General features: G+C 31.9%; 3 protein-coding genes across 7 annotated transcripts in view; 2 read left to right on the forward strand and 1 right to left on the reverse strand.

Moving 5' to 3' along the window:
* LOC115238869 (REST corepressor 3) overlaps positions 1-4,633 on the forward strand; it is an 8,615-nt gene extending 3,982 nt beyond the window's left edge. For both annotated transcript variants that reach the window (XM_029813002.1, XM_029813003.1), the window contains 4 exons: positions 49-137; positions 516-690; positions 1,037-1,351; positions 1,504-4,633. In XM_029813002.1, the coding sequence (XP_029668862.1) occupies positions 49-137; positions 516-690; positions 1,037-1,351; positions 1,504-1,587 (663 nt within the window). In that variant the 3' untranslated portion in view covers positions 1,588-4,633. The remainder of the gene's footprint in view (positions 1-48; positions 138-515; positions 691-1,036; positions 1,352-1,503) is intronic.
* Positions 4,634-4,844: 211 nt separating this feature from the next.
* On the reverse strand, positions 4,845-13,646 carry LOC115238866. Its single transcript, XM_029813001.1, is given in 12 exon segments — positions 4,845-7,075; positions 7,078-7,484; positions 7,594-7,980; positions 8,182-8,333; positions 8,470-8,615; positions 8,931-9,345; positions 9,812-10,586; positions 10,905-11,797; positions 11,886-12,218; positions 12,501-12,808; positions 12,943-13,084; positions 13,384-13,646. Coding segments are annotated over 9 exon segments (4,728 nt in total). The 5' UTR covers positions 11,949-12,218; positions 12,501-12,808; positions 12,943-13,084; positions 13,384-13,646; the 3' UTR covers positions 4,845-5,585.
* A 2,311-nt stretch (positions 13,647-15,957) lies between these two features.
* Positions 15,958-21,838, forward strand: LOC115238889 (cullin-4B-like). 4 transcript variants are annotated; one of them, XM_029813040.1, is made up of 12 exons: positions 15,958-16,463; positions 16,628-16,802; positions 17,815-18,178; positions 18,255-18,443; positions 18,564-18,710; positions 18,836-19,022; positions 19,120-19,312; positions 19,471-19,772; positions 19,961-20,191; positions 20,284-20,562; positions 20,706-20,858; positions 21,094-21,838. In XM_029813040.1, exons 1-12 carry the CDS (start codon positions 16,242-16,244, stop codon positions 21,187-21,189), a joined length of 2,538 nt encoding a protein of 845 aa, XP_029668900.1. In that variant the 5' UTR covers positions 15,958-16,241; the 3' UTR covers positions 21,190-21,838. The 4 variants fall into 4 exon arrangements, with proteins under 4 accessions (XP_029668900.1, XP_029668903.1, XP_029668902.1 ...); XM_029813043.1 differs by having other exon boundaries at positions 16,227-16,360; positions 16,507-16,802; XM_029813042.1 differs by lacking the exons at positions 15,958-16,463; positions 16,628-16,802 and adding an exon at positions 16,867-16,885.
* Positions 21,839-22,165: the final 327 nt, after the last annotated feature.

The following is a 22,165-nucleotide window of genomic DNA, read 5'->3' on the forward strand; positions in this document are numbered from 1 at the left end:
GGGGGGGTATCAAAATTTTTGCCTTAAAAAGGGTGTTATGTGTTGTAGGGCTCGTGTAGCAACTGTGGCGTTGCATGCCATAGTGTTCGTGCGACGCCCAAAGGACACGCGTGTCATAGCTGCTATCTACATTGGAGGTCAGTGAATGTAACGTAAATCAAATTAATTCAATTAAATTAATGCCAATGTTAGCAAATAAATGAATCTCCTACACAACTCATTGTCAGTAAACAGCTGGGAGGATATTCATATGAGAAAATCGTTGGAACAACTCGCCGTCTCTTTAATTTTAACGATAATTTTTTTTTACAGAGATAAATATGGATATATTTATTGATGTTTAAGCAGACTTATGAATATCCTCGAAGAATGCTTATCCGGTATAATCGTTTTAATTTACATCTCCATTAATGGTTTCCAGTTGATTTTAGTGACATTGAGACACAGTATAGATTAGCTTCGTATTCCCATAGTCTTGAAATCATTAGTTTTAAAAACATTTTCTGATGGTTTAGGCGCACCGGTGTAGCAAGACCGTTAACTTCCATGCCGGGTCGTACGAATAAAAGAAAGCCACCTCGGGGCTTGGTTGTGAATCATGATGATTTGGCGGCTTTGGCTGGTCAACCAAACCAGGCCAACAACAGTTTGCAAGCGATCGACACTGAGATCGTGAGCCTAAAGCGTCAAGTATGTTGATGAGTAGAAATAAAAAGTTCTTGCAATATACGTCGTGTGGATACATTTCCCTTTTATTCTCTATATGATTATAATGAATGACGAGAGCGATTACACGAATGCTCGTATTTCAAACTACTAATAGATGAGATACACATATGTTAGATCGACATCTTTTTAATACTATTGTGAAGTAAGACTTTTAAAAATTTAAGGTTGCGACCATTCAAACACTTTCATCATGTATATTGATGTTTTGATATTGTATATTATTTCTAATTAGATTATGATTACACTATGTTATTCACACATAATTATGCATTGTGCATAATGTTATATAATTTATTCGAAATCACAGATACAAGCCAACAAACAACAAGTGAGCGCACTGAAGCGAAAGACTGTCGACGGTATTGACCATCTACGACCGCCGGAAGTATCGAGCCGTATAAATGCTCGTTGGACAAACGATGAATTGTTATTGGCCGTTCAAGGTATCAGAAAATACGGAAAGGATTTCGCCGCGATCGCTGAAGTTATCGGAACCAAAACCGAGGCACACTTACGATCATTTTTCGTTAATTATCGACGGAGATATAATTTGGACGCGGTTCTAAAAGAATTCGAGGCTGAAAACGGTCCCATAGTGATCGAGGATGAAAAAGAGGAAAAGGTACGTTTTATTGTAACAATACATAAATTTTTTTTATATGTATATATTCTTGTTATATATAAAGGATGTGGATAGGAATTGTGTATTAGACTTTCGAACTCTCCACATTTTGTCCTATATCAAATTAATAATTTAATGAAATTTTTCCACAGATGGATGTTGACCAATCAAATGATACCGCAGAGTCATCTCAGAAGGGAAAAACTTCCACTGGGCCTGCACAAGCTACTAAATAACAAATGAATATAATCCCAAGTACAAAACGAGAAAAGAGTAATTGCAGAATCAGCGATAATAATCGATAATCGAAAGGTACTTGATTAAATTTATTAATGTTTGCTCTTTTCTTCTTATTTGATTGCGTCATTTTATCTATGGCGTAATATACACGAATTTGTTTTAAAAATCTAAATTTGAATGACAGTGTAATACGAGGATAATCCATATGTGTAAATTACATAAAATTACACATAAAAATGACATTTATCTTAATCAAAATAAGCCTGTCTCTATAATGTGTTATATTTTTTGTATTTAAAACTGAAAATCGATCATTTATTTGTATGAAAACAGTATAATCGCATAATGTCAAAAATATTGAAGTTTACACCAAAAATGTATTAGAAAAAAAAAAATGTATTTAGATGTAGCCACAAAATGCTTCAAACAATATGCACGCACTATACATATTATCAGGTATAACTTACATAAAATTTACAAGTAAATCTTCAATATTGTTTTTGTGAATAGCATATTGCAGGTAGAAAATTATTTTTCTCTTTTGTATGTTATTTAAGCATAATATTTTATTTTTCTTGAAATGATGTGCATATAAAACTTAGGACAATGCAAGATAAAAATTGATCTCATTTGAGGAAATTGCTATATAAGATGATAAATTATCAAACACATAAAAATGTTACGTTGAAAGGATTCTATGGATTAGAAATAATGTGTAAAAGTGTTCTAATGAATTGCAAAGTGTTCAAGTGTTTTAGTATTTAAATATCTTTAATGAGAGTTTCGCCCTCTTTTTAAGCGTAAAGCTGCTACTATACACTCTCGTGTATACTTTGCATCATTTGAATGTCTTCTAATTAGTCTCATAATAATTTCAATAGTCTGGACGTTTTTCCCCTTCTTTTATAGTTTTTTCTCTTCTTAAGTTTTCTGATACTTTTATTTAAAACCATTTTTATTTTTACTAGTGGCAATAATCAATAATCAACATTTGATATTTTTTCGATGAACGATTACGAGAGCAATACATATAAAAAAGATATCAGGCACTTAAAATATACATACATCTTTCTTTTTATAATTTTAAATTTCACATATAACTTACATGTTTCTTATACCTGGAAAAAAAAACTTAATTGTATGATAATCGTGATATCGATAATCTTTCGCATTATAAGAAAATAGTGATCGGAAAGCAGAAGAGTATATCTCGAATTTAATTTCATGAATAGAAAAACATATACTAATGTATAAGTATTATAATCTATTAAAAATTATGATGTTAAAATATATAGATGATGCCGTCGTAATTTCATAAAATGTATACACATACATGTTAATAAGAAGTCATTATGGTGAAGAGATAATACGCGTGCCTGCAAAGAGATTTACAGAGATTTTATAAAGCGATGATGCATACTTTTGCATAGTTTCTGTATGAAAATTTTGAGTTTTATTATAAATTTCTATTGTAAATCTATTTATTAATAATAACACTCCAGATAATAATAGAGAGCGCACATTTCGCAAAACTTTATTTATAAAATCGATAGCAATTAAGTATTAAATATGTTTTCGTGTATTAGTATAATGTAGATAATATATACCAAACCATTCACACAACTGCACCAGCTTCCTGTTTATGAATACAGCGGCATGATAGTAGATAACGATACAAATGTGAAATAAAATAAGACTAGTATATGATTTACATGCAATGCAGATGCTAAATCGGCCGAAAATTTTTTTTCTTTTTTTTTACACTGAGGTGCCTTGATATCATCCCTTTTGTGACGCAGGGTATGCGAAACTATCGCATACGCCACTTGAAAATCTCTCATTGAGTTTGAACAAGCAGTGTGTCTATTGACATATTATTGCAGGTTCAGAAAATGTCAACAAATCTAATGCTACTCTTATTACACATATATTTTTCACGACAAAACATGTATATAGCTGATAATTACTATTAGATCAAACAGTAGATTAAATATGGAAGTCTAAATTAAATATGTAGGCAGGCAGAGAGAGAGAGAGAGAGAGAGATTTAGTTTCTCAAACCTACATTTAATTATAATAGTGATAGCGAAAAAATTATTAAATAGATATCTATTAATAGATATCTACACAGAGAGCAGCCAAAACGATGCTGTTCAAATTACGCGTATAATTGTTCGCATATTTTGTGCGTGCTTTGCAAGATCTCAATCGTAATTAATTCACATTAATAGAATCACATTTTCTAAATGAAAAGATATCTCTTTTTTCACATATTTAAAAGATAATAATAATAAAATAATTTAAATTGCTTGATCCTATGAAAAGTTTTAAGAACAGTTATTTAAAAATGATACTTTTTAAATATATGTTTAAGTGCATATGTTGGGGCATACATGGAAAATTAATATATATTCTGATATATGCATAAATCATGTTATGGTATTCTCATCACAATGTGTACATATTTATATCATTATCACCGATAAGAGTGATATATCTCATATAAACGCGATAAATCTTAATGATTGAGATGATGAATATAAAAGCAAAGGACATTAGTGTGTTTTATTAGAGTGAAAGATATCATTATATTAAAAAGGACTTTTAGATAAATTGTTAGTTGATATATGCGAAGGCGCGCATTATCATCATACGAGAAACGCATGGTTTTTATATGAAAAATCTCAGTTCTATTTCTGTCGTAAATTAATTTTTTTCTAAAATATTAAATTTGCGCATCTCTGCGAAACGTTTTACAAAGCATTAACGTATACCTTCGTATAAATTGCGTTTTATTTATTTTCATATTAAGTTTTTTGACATATTACTCTTAGATATATTTTTATATACTCGCGCATAATATCCTTTTAAGAATTCATCGTAGGAAAATATTCGATTGTATTAATGTAAATGATAAAGAACGGGATATCGTGCTATGTGATTATAGATTTGATACACGAATATGCGTATGCAAAATCCGCTAGATAACTTCTTTATCTTATGTAAGAAACAAGGATTTAATAAAGTAAATTTTTGCTGTGCGTATACATTTGGAATTGTTTGAAATATATCACGATACGAGTAATGTAAAAGTCTTCGCTATCATCTCTAGCGCGGACGTTTACAAGAAAAAATTGAAATTATAAATTATTGAAATTGAAATTATGTGTCATTATGTATGAACGGCTATGTTATATGTAGTGACGAGAAAGGATTATCTTATAGGGATAGAAAAAACAACTCGTAGTGTTGTAATGTAAATGTATAAAGATCGATAAAGTCTATTTGTTTAGACACATTGCTTGGAATGTGTGTATCGAACATTTGGCTACCTGTAAACTGTACACATGTAATTAATTAAATATGTCTTACGCATTATGCAACAAATTATTTGTTTCTTATATTTTCTTTCGAGGATACAATGTAATTATAATTAATGTTATCTATTAATCGATAGATTTAAGATATATAACATATAAAATTCTTCAAACACTTCGTCGTATAATCAGTTTTCTAATTATGTTCTATGAGCTAGATCTTTCATTATCGTATAATTTTATGTAGAGAATCCATAATAATCTTGTATTAATTATCGGCACATTCTTATTATTTCCTACTTCTATTAACTTGATCAAATTATACATGCCAGTTCGTTGATGAAGTAATTTGCGATAATTGCAGCCGTGAAATGAAAAACGTGCAAGTCCGTTTTTAGATAACTTGTATCAGTTAATGTTACTATACTATAGTTTCACTCGGTATTATCTTGATGGTTGCAACTACAATTTGCTGTTACATATCGCTGTTCTTAATATGTAAAAAATTAATATCAAGTGAACCTAAGTGGAAAATCAATTTTAATAAACCACAATGATCTTTTTACAGATTTGAGATAAATATTATTAACTGATCAGTTTTCTGCACAGAAGTTGCATTATCTTAAAACTGTAAATAACCGAATTGATATAATTGTATACATTTATAATTGTACATTTTATGGTTTCAAATGGGAAGCGCAGATGGTTGAGAATAACTCTCGCTGTCGTACGACAACATCTCTTTTCCGCGCTAGATAATCCGTCTCTTTTAAATACAAGATCATTTGCAAATCATCGTATCTAAAACCAGCTTTTTCTCGGAGTTTCCTGAAATACCTCGTACATGCATCATCGTCGATACACGTTTGTATCGCGTATGTGGCATCGAAACAATTACCGCGATTATCGCTCGAAGCATCATAAAGAAAAAAACAAATATTTAAAAATTTAGATTCCTCTTTATAAAAAATACTATCGTCATTGAACGGATTCTTGATCGTCGCGCTAAAATCGACGTCTCTGTGTATAGCGCATGTGAAGTGCTGTATAAAGTCCACACCATCATCAGCAATCGATTCGAGTCGAATAATGTCCGATAAGAGCTGTTGGTACGCGATCTCTTCGTGTTGCGTTCGATAGTACGTGGAATCGACGTGTTCGTGGAATGCATGCCTCTGCAACGCGGTCGAGACGATCTCGCGTATCTCGGCGATTTCGTCTTTCAGCAGAATCAAGCAACATCGCATAATCGTCAATTTGTTGCTATTCCCCAACTCTGCGTGACGATGCAGCGCAAGCTCGATGTATTCAGCCGCCGTCAATCTCACGGATTGTTTTTCATTCATACATACGTTGAAAACGTATGACAGCACTTGATTTATCAGCGTCTCGCTCTTGGAAAAAGCTAAGATCAATGAATTTCTCACGCGAATTATACTCGAATCAGTCATCCCATTAAACTCTTCTATTATCTTGTCAAACTTTAGCTCGTTACTTTCCAAACTAGCATGCTTTATAGTATTCAATGTGAAAGTTACTGTTTCATTGAATAATAATTGGTGACGATTATTGCTCATCGATATCAAATATTTGAGAATAAATTCTAGTAAAGGAACGCAATGCGATAAACCATTTAGGAATTCGATACCTTGTTCCGTACAATTTGAATTCAGAATATCGTGTATGATCTCTCGGTCAAGATCAAGGCTTGTGCAAATCGGTTTAACATAATGTATCGCGTACAGTCGCGCCCAGTATCCAACAAATTGAAAAAATCCTGGTTGGATCTTTTGCGATGATACTATACATTCAATTATCGGTAAATTATAGAATAATGACATTTTGGAAAACATATTCGAAGATAACAAAGGTGTTTCCTGTAGAAACAATGTTTCCAGCATATAACATGGTTGTGCAGTTTCCTGTTGTTTATATATACAATTCCATATCTGTGATATTAATATGTATTGATCTTTCCAAGGAGATGCGAATTCTGATATTGTTGGAATCCACCACTCTAGTCCACTACCATAGTCTGCCATCTTATGCCATATGGAATTTTCAGTATTATCGATGGCCTTTTTTCCTAAATATCTATAAGTTAATAAGTATCCATGCGACATATTAGTGTCGTGGGAAAGTTTGCGATCGTTCTTAAGGTAGAATAGATATTCGTGACAGGTGTGAAAGCCGTATATACTTTAGCCGCTAATTGTCTGATATATATCATCGGATTACCAAGAAAAGAGATGAGCAACAAACGTTTGATTTTCTTTATGAATACAATCGCCGCGGGATAATCAACGAGATCGCAGTCGCTCGTCGACAATTTCGATAATAGTACGAGGATATGCGCGACGCTTGAATAAGAACGTAACGCCGCGTTTGAAGTACCACGTATTATTGACACGTCTCGCAGCTGGGCGTACACGCGACTCGCCAGCGTTGGATAATGCGTAACGAAATGATTAACGGAATAATCGTAGCCAAAATTCAACTCTCCGTCCAAGCTTTTCTCGGAGCACTGACCCACCAATCTCGGCACCACTACGCCATATAGTTGCAAGCTTGCGTTTCTGAAATGGCATATGACGTGTATATGACGAATAGAAATATACAAAAGATCATCGAAATATATGAAAGAATAACTTAAATTAAGGAAACTATTATATTGCGTTGTTTTACCTTACGGTCCAAACATCGGATTTCATGTACTCAAAACACGTTAAACAAATGTCTTCCATGTACGAGACTAATTGCGCGTGTATCTCCTTATCGGCGACCAACATCCGCAAAAAGTACAAGCGTTTCGCCCACGGTGAGTCTTGTCCGAGCTCTACTTCTCTAACAGTCGTCATCGAAAAGTTTTTTAGCGAGCGTAATAACATCCGCACCGCGAAATGGACTGTAGGTCGATCTCTCCGATTATCGCTGACGACCAATCTATGAAACATGATCGACAATCCGGCACCTCGTCGTGTTAAGTGCAACGATTTTCCCGCGTCCTCCTCCAACAAACTGGCTAAATATGTTCTCGGCAGCTCGGAGTATTCTTTTCGGTCATATAAACGTCTAAAGCAAATTAATCGTTAATTAATATAGACATTTATTATAGGAAATAGGTAATCATTAATCGATTAGTACTTAAATTGATTATTCCTATTTCATATATCGCATGATCTCAATGATGAGCGCTTACATTGCACAGTGAGATTAATACATTAATTATTACATTATATTTTTTAAGATTTTATCTGGAAAGAGGATCTTTACCTGGCTAAATTCGCAATCGCCACTCCAGTAGATTCCACTACGCCTTTGTGCCGACACTTCAATAGTACCGTAACAATAATATCCATGGAATATTTTACTTGTGAATTCGACTGCATCAACATCCCGATTTCACTGATGATTTCACACGATACCTGTGTGAAAATTGTACTATTCGTTTTATTATTGGATTGTCTTACTTATATATAATTATAGCACACACACACAAATTATCTTATTACAATATATCCAACTAATTATATAAGCGCTTATATATATATATATATATACCTTTAAGGACATCCAGATACACGAGATAAGTACTTGATGTGCCGGCGATAATTGCAATTCATCATAATTATTAGAAGTCTCTATTTCACTGGTCTTAATTTTTTCATCGATAGCTAATCCCATTTCCGCAAATGAGGACGAATAAACTAAACAAAATTTTACAAATTGCAAAATTGTATAATTCTCTTTTTCCTTCTCTCTCTCTCTTTCTCTTTGATAAATAACAATTTATTAGAAACATTGATATAAAATATAAAGTAATCAATATTACTTTAACTTTAAGCAATCTTATTAATCAAGAACATGTTCTTAAACACGATTTACCATCAATGATTATAAGCTAACAAATTATTACTAATTCCTGTTAATAAGTCATTATTGATCTATCTTTAAATTTGATGATGGCATTAGCTATAATGTACTCTATGTAGCTAATATTATTCACAGATACTTTGCAACACCTGTATCCGATGCTTTCGTAGATAATGTAGATAAAAAAAAGTTGATGGCATCTTTCAAAAAGTATAGCATTTCCTCTGTAAATTGTGATGTTAAGATCCAATTCTCTGGGCCAGCACGAAAAGCGATTGACAGCAAAGCGGTCAGCACACCATAAAAAGGTCTATTCTGGGCAATAGCTTTCAAAATATCGCTTTTCATCTGTGCCAATTGATATCGAGCTTCATACAATAGAAATTCTGAGTAACTCGAGTAAGCGAGAATATTATTACACTCATGGGAAAATGTTGAAGTCACATCTTTATCAATCTCATTCAAGGGCAACCAGTGTGCCATTATCTTTATAAGAGCTGCTCCACTTTCGACTTTATAGAACTTGGAAGAATTGCAGTGCTCCCATGCACAATTATAGAGTATCTAAAAAAAAAAAAGATTTTTTCATGAAAATTCAAAGATTTTGTAGTCTTTGGTCAATATTGGATCTTTTTCTGAACAAAAATATGATATTAATATAGTTTTCGAGTTATAAATTGAAAGTTTACACAAAAAATTTTTGCAAGTTAAACTATGTTAGGTAAGAATAAATAACTGTTCTTCTAGATCTATTATTCTAGATTAAATTTTAAGTGAATTTTACTAGAACAGAAATTTAAATTAAAACTCGCTTATTAAGATTTTTGAAATATCAAAAATGTGAAAATTATTTAAAAAATGATTAAAAAATGATTAAAAAAAAGTTCAATGAAACTTTTACTATGAGAAGAATTTATCTAAAAATATGCTCTTTAATTTTCAACTTTTTCTTTAATTTCTTTTAGAGATACATTGCAAAGTGTAAAACATTCAAATATAAATATGTAATATATTATGACAGATTTCTTACGCGCTTTTCCGTGGCTGATAAAACATCTTTTTCAAAATATTCCAAAATAAGGCCAGTAGCTAGTTGCCTGATATCGAGAGCAGAATCTAATACAAGTCTCAATAACAGAAACAAATTGTCTTTGTCGGTAAACTTCCAACTGTTTGTGGTTTTCAAGTGTTTGTCGATCGCCGTAACATAACGAAGGCATTCCCCGTGATGGGTGCAGCTCTCGTGCGAGTTCCCATTCGTAAAAGAGAGCAGAATCCTATACAAATTTAAAGCGAGAATCTTACGTTGGTAACATGAACCAATTTCGAAGCAATCCAAAAAATATTCGTACAGCCATTTCATGAACTTAGAGATGGACTGTACATCAGCGGCTTTAATGCTAATCACTTTTAAAATATTCGAACACAATATTCTGAAATATTTTATTATCCCTTCTCTCATAAATATCGTTGCAGCATTAGCGTTAAACCATAGGAAACGTTTTATTTGAAAAAATGGATCCATGTCGTTTCCAATGTCGATCAAATTGACAGCACGATAACAAAGAACAGCGAAAGCGTTTAATCGTACAATTTCCTCTTTGTCGTTTATGTAATGATCAATTTTATCCATTTTCGGCAGTTCAATGCGTAATTTAGCGGCTGCTCTTTGCAGATGCGAACGAAAAAAGTACCCTTGCAAATCACCACACAATTCCCATAAAAACGGCAAGACGTTCCTGTGCATTTCTATGGTCGGTTCGAGCCAGTATTTAAACAAGGATTGAAGAGCATTGTGATCCTCACTGCGAAAAAAGAAATTGGATTTAAGCATGTTTTAGTACTGGAAAATATTGTGAATTGAACAGAAAATATATTTTGCACATAAAAGGAATCGTGTGAATATTATAGGAAGCTTTTTGATATGATTAAAGCGTGTTTTAGTACTGGAAAATATATTGTGAATTGAACAGAAAATATATTTTGCACATAAAAGGAATCGTGTGAATATTATAGGAAGCTTTTTGATATAGTTGTCAAGTTTTAGAAGCAGAAAATCGAATATAACAATTATCTATGATCAGAGAAAAAGTAATCAATACACAATTAGCCTACAAACTTACTGTTTTCCCGACTCCCAGAAATTAATAATAAATTTCATAACTTTTCCAAACGATTTCTTCCATTCATCCTCACTGAGTTTCCTTAAAATTGCCAGGTAAAGTTTCGTACCGCTATAGCGCAAAGAATTTCTGGTTAAACTAATGCACAGCTCGGATAAATATTGTGGATTTGTCATAGCAAAGTATCCTAAATCCCACACTTGACAAATTTCCATTAAGATAATATACTTTATTTTGTTTTGCCACGGCACATATAAAATGCAATTGCGCCATATATCATTGATAAATGGTCCTTTATATTTTTGTAACATTATTCGAAGATATATATTGAAAATTTGTGCATTTTGCTTGCATATATCATTAAGCGCATTTGACCAATTAGAAAATATGATAGCCTCTAATTTTCGTTCTACTATACAATTGTTTTTGTGCCAAAAACGCAAATCGGATGTCTGCTTCAACTTTTTCAACCATACATATAATACTTTGTACGCGAAGTAAGAATATCTCGTGTATTTCATACAGTTTCTGTATATTACATCAAACATAAGTAAAAGAGCATCGTATTCAAAATGCATGTCTTTCTGAATCGCCTGCAGATATCCATAGGCGTTCAGTAGCTTGAACAGCTCAAGATCGGAAATGGTATACCGCCTTTCGAGGAAGCACAAATCATGGGAATCCAGTTTTTGAAAATGCATTACGATGAGACATCGCGAATCACAATGCATCGAAAGCAAAGCGTAGAACGTGTGACACGCTAACAGGATACGCTCGTTTCCTAATTCGGAATTACTACTAATCATCTCCATAATATACGTCAAAATCTTCTGGCATTCTTTCACATTTCCGCCCGCACAGGGATCATGCGAGGATACAGTGCTTATCAATTTCTGAAAAAAAAAAGATAAAAATATCGTTAAATGTAACAAAATTAAGATAAAATATTTCATTTAAATAGCGAAGAGAGAGAATACTAACTCGAAAAATCGGTACATCATCTTGACAATTTTGTAATTCGTTGAACGCATCGTCCAGTTTCATGTTTTAGCATTTAAGGAGTGTCCCCTTTATTTCGTAAAGTAAAAATAACGCGCGACAATAGTTTACGATTTATCTTCCTCATAAGACTTTTATTTTATAATCTCTCTCTTTCTCTCTCTCTCTCTCGACTGTAATATTAAAATATTTTTAGTTTAGTGTAAATCTTTATTCGTCGCTTGTAAACCGAGAACTGCTTGGCTCTTCTTATCGAATTGTTCCGGCAAATCAGATCTTTCCGAACTTTGCGTCCCACCGTCGAGGCAACGTATCCTGCAATTAAGGGAGAATAATCACGTTCTTGTGAACAATACTAATCAAAGAGAAAAAGAAAACGAGAAAAGATGATGTAAAAGTAATCAAGTTGTGATCAAAACCACAAAAAGCTGTGCGACGAAGTTATAAAATATTTTATAAGAAAGAGAAATTATATTAGTTTAAGTATATAGTATAAAAGCATATCGAAATAATTAACAGATTAGCTTAGTGTATTTAAGATTATATACTAAGATAAAAAGAATTTTAAAACGGCTTCACAGAGTTTTTGCTAAATACCGGTTAAGGATAATAGAATGTCTTAATAAAACCATTGTCCTGTGTTATTTTTAAGCATCTTGTTTATTATATGATCCAATAGAATAAAGATAACAATGTAAAGTCAAAAAACATCTGTATGTGAATAATGTATGAGATTAATTGTTTAACAGCTAATATTAATAGTTCAATTGTAAATTGCTATAAATGGAATACACAATCAATAGATTAGTATCTTATGTTTCCTTTGGCTCTTCAGGAACATACCCCCCCTTCTCTATTTGCTCTTTGAACTTCAAGTAATCTCTCTTACGATCAAAGTGTTTCACCTGCATAACAGTGGCATAGAAAAATTGTTAGATAATTAAAAAAAAATCTATTTTTTACCATGTTAAGTACAAAGTATGTATTGAACATATTATTCTAGAATTATTATGAAAGGATTACTATCTGTGATACGTACCCATTGAGACGGACAAAATTTTTCATATTGTTTCCTAAATTCTATACACTCTACTTGAGATTTGCCTTCATCCAAACATTGCCAATATTTGTCCCTGCGACTCCAACAATTCAAACGATCTTCTTTATTTGGGAAAGACATTCTGTAACATAAATATAGAGAAAGAGTTACTTAAACATGTATTTGCCTTTTGTAATTATTATTTTTCTAATAAGTTCCTTTTTTCTAGGTATATCTAGACTATACATCAAATAGATAAATGGCATAATTATAAATTCTATGGATGAACTTTAATGTACACAGTAAATTTATTCAATTTGGTATAATAAGTTTAGATAAACATTCTTCATAATAAGTTGTCACGTGAGAAATTTTATCCATCATATTAATAATTATATAAATAAATATGACAGCAACATGTACATATAGGAATATACTTACCTATAGTGCTTAGTTTTTTTATTGGAGCAATTTTATCAAAAATTCACTCACTCACTTTAAAACTAGTCATTAATGCATAATAAAATATACAAAATTATGACAAAGAAATAAGAGAAGCATATATATTGAATATATTTTTGCAAATTATTAATTTATTTTTATTAAAATTTTGATAAAAATGGAAAAAATTGATTTGAATCAGAGTGCAATAAAAAATTATTAATTTTATTATTTCAAAAGATCTATTTTAATCAAAATCATAACAAGAAAAAAAAATTATTTATATTATATAATTCTTAGACAAAAAATATTTTCAAATGTTGTATTAATCTCTTTCTTTCTGTTTACTCTCACTTTTTCTCTCTCTTCTCTAATGTTTTATCAAAACTTGCAAAATATTATAACATAAATAAATTTATTGAGAATGTGTTTTCTATTTTCTCATAATCACAAACATTAATAGATATAAACAAAAGTATTAAATATAAAAAACTGACGAATTCTTTATATGAATTTACTAATGTGATAAAATACGACTTACATTTCAATCTTGTATAATAATTAATTAACATTTTATGTAAATGTAAAGTAATGTAAATATATGATATAAAATTTAAGATATATATTTTATAATATCATGAAATTGTTAAAAGTGAAAAAATACAAGAAATTATATCTGTTTAATTATGTATCATATCATAAATTAAGGAATTACTCAGAAAAAAATAGAATATAAATTTAATAAAAATTCTATAAACAGAGAAATGATATTGAAGAGAAAAGTGTTGCAATTATATATATTTTTTTAATTTAATTGTGTGTTAAGAGTACAAGTTATTAAAAACTCTATCTATGTATACAGATATATATTTCTTTAATTTAAATAATCCAATAGAATATAGTGCATTTGTATGACAGAATTATGAAATCTAAAGGAAACAATTACACATTCTGGTATAGAGATCACATATTCCTATTATCGTCACTCACTAAGTGAGTGGCTTTAGTCAAATTTACTCAAAGTTTATTTTTGACTGTATAAAAATAGATTTTCGAAAAAGTATATCACACATAATCTATGTATATGTGGGTGTATGTGTGCTTATGTAACCAAAACTTTGGAAAATATAATGACATCAACTCAACAAGAAATTACCGCAAATGTAAATCGCTATTATATTACATCCTGATTATAGAAATAATAATGTAAGAAGGCAAAATAATCTTTTTTTTTTTTTAATAATACAGTATAACCTCTAAGTTTAGAATTATGAATACGATTATGTAAATGTAATCAAAAGTCAATTATATATTGCGCTATATATGTACACTGCGAGATGATTATTTGTCTCTTCAGGAAAACATTTCGCGATATATATTTATTGGATATACGCTCATAAATCTGAAATGGTTTAATAGTAATTTATGCATCATATGAAAAGATTCAACTAACCTGACTCTAAATTGTGTATCAATGACGTGAAAACGCAATAACAGCTGATGATAATTCGTGCTATCTACATAAAACAATCATTTAATTTTGCTGGTAGATTAAAAGTAAACTTTGTTATATTGTCGATGATTTTTAATAGCTAAACTTGCCGGTCGATTCATCGGCTATGAAGGTTTTGTTCATTCATGTGTAACTTGCAGAATCTATTATATACCTAATATACCACATACGCGGTATTCACAAATTTTTTATCAGTTCTAATCTTACCCTATCGAATTCCCATAATTTCTGAAATTAACGATACTATATAATGCAATTTTTTTATAATTGCTTAATATATAAAGTATTTAAAGTTGATTTTAGAGAACTGAATACAAATAATAGGCAGGAGAGAGAATGAGTTGGAGAGGAACAATTACATTTAAATTAATTTTTTTTTTCATCTGTACTTTCTACTTTAGCATTCTATTTATTTTTTATCTATTCTCAAAATATGAAAGCATATTTTTCTTTCACTTTAGGCTACGTCCCAAAACGTACTCTCCGAGGAAAGTTTTACTCGATGGCCGTTTCGAAATTTTTTTGAGCGTTTCTGATTGGTTGCAGGCCGGCCATCGAGTACAATTTTCCTCGAAGAGAAAATTCTCTTCGAAGAGGAAATTTTACATCGTTTTGAAACGTAACTTTATGAAAAGTGTAAAAAATATAACAGAAGATATACGATGAATAGCATGGAGCAAGATAATAACTGAAGGGAATACTGCATGCAGATTTAAATAAGAAAATTGTCCACAAATGAAAGAAAGGTAAGAAATTCCTGATTGGCTGCGCCATGTTGTTGTTACTATTATTAGAGAATCCTGATTAGACTCAAATGTTTCGAAACTTTCGTAGCGCCAAATGGAATGCATCTTAAAGGTCTATCCAGACAGATTTGCATAGTCGCATAAACATATGCATAAAGGTGCCTTTACATGGCAGCGTCAAGCGTTGCCATGTAATGGCACCTTAAGGAAATTGATTGATTTATTTTGTTATACATTTGCTTATGGACCAATTGATTTCTTTATGCAACTATGCATATCCGTCTGGATAGGCTGTAAGAAAAGTACAATCCCCTCTCAATTATTTCTTATCTTTATGGTGTTCATACACACACATGCGATAGGTGAGATAATTGGGAAAATAGACGAGAGGGAAGGGTGACCATTCATGTACATGTACGCGGCTGTTGCCGATTGTGGCGAATTCTGTCATCCGTCATACGCGAGTGCCGTGGATAAATAAATTTCTCGACGATATCAAGTGCAAAAACAGAGACCGTCGCGAATCGTACCGTTCGCTACAGAGGAGAAAAATCACGTTGTACCAAGACCGGGCCGACGGCCGGACAATATGCGCGCATATGTCTAGGCCCGGTGGTACCCAGGTTCTGGCCACAAGACAGGTGAAGAGAGCGGCCTCCACCACTACCGCAACCACCAGCGCTGCCGCCGCTGCTGTTGCTGCTGCTGCTGCTGCTGCTGCCACCACCGCCGCCGCCAATCTCACGGTGGTGCTGGATTACGCGAGCGCTGCCAAGCGCTACAAGCTGTCCGCGGCTGCGGGCATCGCGCAACCGAACGAGATCGGGGGTGAACCGCAACCACCAGCGCTGCCGCCGCTGCTGTTGCTGCTGCTGCTGCTGCTGCTGCCGCCACCGCCGCCAATCTCACGGTGGTGCTGGATTACGCGAGCGCTGCCAAGCGCTACAAGCTGTCCGCGGCTGCGGGCATCGCGCAACCGAACGAGATCGGGGGTGACAAGATCATCATCATGACGGATACGGCGACCGACACGCAGAAGCGGGCTAACTTTTCGGCGTTGACAGTCGGCAATCCGAACGGCGTCACCAATAGGATCTCGCCAAGTCTGGCGAACACGAAACCCGGTTCTGCTAAAAAACTTGTCATCAAGAACTTCAAAAGTAAGCGGATATAAACGCTCTTGAGATAACTTTGACATAACCTCAAAGTCAATCGTTGACATCTACGGAGATATGCAAGTGTTGTAATATTTTCGTTTCTCTCTCACTTTCTTTCTCTTTTTCTGCTTATATCAGAGAGATATTTGACGCGAAATCTTTGATCTTTTGGATGCAATTCATCGTGTTGAAGATGAGAAGTGTTTTTATTCGATTTGGCAAAACCTACATAACCTAATACACGAACATAGAAATATCGTAACTCAGGAGATTAGCTTTTTCTGATATTTTTGCGTTATCGAATATTATATTATTACAATTAATTGCAACATTTAATGCGATTTACATGGAAAGCATATTGACGCAATAAATGTCTATTTATAGATGATACATCGTGGTAATAATGTGTTATAATGCAAAAATCTATAAATGGATTCTCACAGTTTGACTTGACATTTTGCTTCTCTCGCGTTTATATATGTAGATCTTGCGTCATTAAAACAGTTGTTTCGTAATTAAATAAATATGTTAAATAAAATAATTTACACAAAAGTTAACATAAAATTAAATAAAACTAAATTAATCCATATCTCTTAATTTTACACAATACAAACGTCTATTCTTGTTATGCACTATAACGTTTTTAGATTGCTCAAGAAACGTTTGAAACTATTTGTGAAAATATTTTAGTATTTTATTACTATCTCTGTATTGAGAAAAGTTGTTACACATGAAATTGTTACTGTGTAAATATGAAAAAACATTAAAATGTTAGACAAACAAAAAGAATATATAGATAGTATATGTATAATTGTGTACTATATAAACATATAATACATAATTATATACATCACGCACACACACACACACACATACCATACATATATAGTAAATTCAAAAAAATGTTTAAATCACTTTTATAATTAGCTTTAAAAAAAAAAAATGTTGGTAATTGTGTCAACTTTTGTTTTGTTTATATTTTATTTGTTTCTCAGTTACAATGGTTTTCTTTTAGATAAACCCAAATTACCGGAGAACTATCAAGAACAAACATGGGAAAAATTACAGGAAGCTGTGATTGCGATACAAACTAGCAAAAGCATCCGCTATTCTCTAGAAGAACTTTATCAGGCAGTTGAAAATATGTGTAATCATAAGATGGCATCGACACTTTACTCAAATTTGACTATTCTGACAGAATCTCATGTGAAGGCTAATATCGAGCAGTTTTTGGCAGAATCCATGGACAGACATATATTTCTGAAAAAGATGAACGAGTGTTGGCAATCACATTGCAGGCAGATGATAATGATCAGGAGTATCTTCCTGTATCTTGACAGAACATATGTTTTACAAAATCCTAGTATTTCATCAATCTGGTAATGTCATGGAAATGTTGCCAAAAGTTAATTTTGTAAACAATTTGTGTTTGCTTTATTCGACTTTCTTTTCCAGGGATATGGGATTGCATCTCTTTAGATTACATATTGTACTAAACAATTTAGTGCAAACACGCACAGTCGAGGGTCTTCTCATGCTCATAGAAAAGGAACGACAGGGCGACACTGTGGATCGAACACTTCTGAAATCGTTGTTAAGAATGTTGTCGGATCTGCAAATCTACCAAGAGGCCTTTGAAACAAAGTACATTGTTGATAAATTTAACAAATATATTTATTATTATTTATTTTACCGAATATTGTTGCTATAAAAATATCTTGATACATGCATATTATAATATACAACTTTATTTTTCTTATTTAGGTTCCTAGTGGCTACAGAAAGATTGTATGCTGCTGAAGGTCAACGATTGATGAACGAGCACGATGTTCCTGAATATTTGGCTCACGTGGATAAACGTCTACAAGAAGAAAACGAGCGACTGTTGCATTATCTTGATACAGCAACCAAGTAAATTTCTTTATTATTCTCATACATATATCTTTAATATACTTTTGCATATCAAATAGAAAATTATTAAGACTTAAATAATACATTGTTGCAAATAATTTTATAAAATTAACTAACTTTTTCAGGTGGTCACTTATACATACTGTAGAAAAACAATTATTATCTGAACATATTACTAGCATTTTACAAAAAGGCTTAAGTGGTTTGTTGGATGAAAATAGAATTAGCGATTTATCATTACTTTACAATTTATATAGTCGGATAAAGAATGGCCTTGTGGAACTTTGCTTGAATTTCAATTGTTATATTAAGGTACATATTTTTTAACTAATGATAAATTATATATAGTATGAAAATCTATATATGTAATGCAGTATTTAAATTTTATCTAAATTTTATATCTTTTTAGAAAAAAGGCAAGACGATAGTTATAGATCCTGAAAAAGATAAAACAATGGTACAGGAGCTATTAGATTTTAAGGATAAAATGGATAATATAGTTAATACGTGCTTTCATAAAAATGAAAAATTTGCAAATAGCTTAAAAGAAGCTTTTGAAGCTTTCATTAATCAAAGAGCAAATAAACCAGCGGAATTAATAGGTAATATATGTGATATATTAATGACATCAATTGCAAATATAATACAATACAAATAGTTATTTAAAAAATTGTTCCAATTATGTTATTGGTTTCTAAACGTCGATTCTGAAATTTGAATGCATATTGAAAACAGAATGAAAACATTTATGTGATTTCAGCTAAATTCGTCGATTGTAAATTACGTGCGGGTAACAAAGAAGCGACAGAAGAGGAATTAGAGAGATTATTAGATAAAATTATGGTACTCTTTCGATTTATTCACGGGAAAGATGTTTTCGAAGCGTTTTACAAAAAGGATTTGGCCAAACGCTTGTTGGTGGGGAAATCAGCTTCTGTAGATGCTGAAAAGTCAATGTTATCTAAATTGAAACAGGAATGCGGTGGTGGATTTACCAGCAAATTGGAAGGAATGTTCAAAGACATGGAACTTAGCAAAGATATCAATATCGCGTTCAAACAGGTAAGGAAAATAATAATTCATATTCTGCGAAAGAAATTTATAATATATACATATTTTAATTAATTTTCAATTTGTAATTTGTTTTTTAACTACTCTACTTTGTATTTACCGCACATACTCTGTATTTAATGCTAAATATGCATATCGACTTGTACAAAATGTATTATTTTGATTTTTGTTTTATCTAGTATGCAGGGAATTTGCAGAGTGAATTAGTGGCAAATAATTTGGACTTGACTGTATCTATACTTACTATGGGGTACTGGCCTACATATCCTGTGATGGAAGTCACCCTGCCGATGGAGATGGTGCAGTATCAAGATGTATTTAATAAGTTTTACTTAGGAAAACATAGCGGTAGAAAACTGCAGTGGCAACCGACCTTAGGACATTGTGTATTAAAAGCATGGTTTAATCAGGTATTTAAAAAAGAAAAAAGCGCCGATATTGCGTTTGTAAAAACAATATATAATTATTAACTAATGCATAAGTATCTTCTATATGAAAATAGGGTAATAAAGAGCTACAGGTGTCATTGTTTCAAGCACTGGTCTTAATCCTGTTCAACGATTCCGATAATCTCTCGTTAGAGGATATCAAGGCCGCAACAAATATCGAGGACGGCGAATTGAGGAGAACCCTCCAGTCATTAGCATGCGGAAAAGCTCGTGTTCTTCAAAAGAATCCGCGTGGTCGAGATGTCGCTGATAATGACAGATTCGTATTCAATGCAGAATTTACAAACAAACTGTTTAGGATTAAAATCAATCAAATCCAAATGAAAGAAACGGTAATACTTAACACTCAATACAATAAATTTTATATCTTTTTACCTTACAAGATATGTTTATATGTGTTAAAAACTTATATTATGTGATATGAATTGATTGGAGTTACTTTTAGAGTTATATCTGAGTTTTTTTTTTTTTCCAGAATGAAGAACAAAAAGCAACAGAAGAGAGAGTATATCAAGACAGACAGTATCAAATAGATGCTGCTATTGTCAGAATTATGAAAATGAGAAAGACACTGACACACAATCTTCTTATCAGTGAACTGTATAATCAATTAAAGTTTCCTGTAAAGGTATATATACTTTTTTATATAAAACAGATATAATCATGTTAGCATAAAATGTGATAAATTCGATTTTCTGTTTAAAATAATATCGTGTGTGATCTTTATAAGAGAAATCGGACAGACATATTTGTAACATCATATGCAAAATATGTGAATTATAATTAGGTGTCCTATGTATATAGTGTATTGATGCCACGTTTATTTCTCACATCAATTCATTGAATATTTATTTTTTTTTTAGCCTGCAGATTTAAAGAAACGGATCGAATCTCTTATAGACAGAGATTATATGGAGCGTGACAAGGACAATGCAAATCAATATAATTACGTTGCGTAACCTAAAGCAAATGCCAAAGTTACATCGTTGAATTATTGGATTGATGCTAATTTTTCTAGCAAATTGAATCTATCGGTGTTTGTCTATTGTGAATGTGAACAGGTTGTAGTTCAAGCAAGGTACTATATAATTAATCCGACTGTCAACATAAAGTTATAACGCGTGTGACCAGTTTATATAAAAGGAAAAAGAAAAGAAGCTCAACACAGTGTGAACTTTCCCGTTTTGATTTTCATAGTGCATAAGAGACGCTGAATGATTGCAGTCCTCCTTTGAACAGTGTTGTGTTTTTTCTGAATTTTGTAAGAAAAGAAAGGACCAGAACGCGATAATATGCGACATATTAGAATATAACAATTTTTTATGCCAACACAGTTTTTCACAGCATACTTACAATTAAAAAAATGTAATAAAGGATGCAAAATATAATATACATACAGTGACACTACCATAAAAATAGAGAGTAAGAGTGCAATTGCAATATAATTAGTTAATTCAAAAAGTGAACAGTGCAGTATTTATAACAAAAAGCGTACTACATCTATACATATGCAATCGTGGTACTTGTCTTTCAAATCTACAGATTATTTCTTCTGTATCTTCTCATTGCCTTTTCAGATATTAAAAGAAAGAAAAAATTAAAATAAAATTTGCTCTGGATTCTTTAGAATTATGGATAAAAATAATACAACTTGAAACATATATATATATATATATATATATATATACACTGCAGTTTTACCTTAAATATAGTGCATACGTAAGTCCATAATTTTAATCGGTAGAATAAAAAATAAAGTGTGCAGTTTAACGTGAACCGAATCTCTAAAAATTACACATGAAGAAATAAATAAGATTTCAATAAGCAGAAAACTTCTATACGATGTAGGATTCGCGACTGTTATTAAAATAAAAGATATATGTATGTCGTCCAATTATTGAAAATGTTGCTATGCGAGAGTAAATGATCATTCAG

This window comes from Formica exsecta, unplaced genomic scaffold (genome assembly GCF_003651465.1).
Source record: "Formica exsecta isolate Colony F162 unplaced genomic scaffold, ASM365146v1 scaffold362, whole genome shotgun sequence".
NCBI classification, from domain to species: domain Eukaryota; kingdom Metazoa; phylum Arthropoda; class Insecta; order Hymenoptera; family Formicidae; genus Formica; species Formica exsecta.

Excerpts from the sequence above, each read along its gene's own strand:
- LOC115238889 (XM_029813043.1), top strand. The coding sequence starts at position 16,242 with ATGTCTAGGCCCGGTGGTACCCAGGTTCTGGCCACAAGACAGGTGAAG. Across the intron at positions 18,711-18,835 it reads TATCTTGATACAGCAACCAA|GTGGTCACTTATACATACTG; the intron begins GTAAATTTCTTT and ends TAACTTTTTCAG. Across the intron at positions 20,563-20,705 it reads AAATCCAAATGAAAGAAACG|AATGAAGAACAAAAAGCAAC; the intron begins GTAATACTTAAC and ends TTTTTTTTCCAG.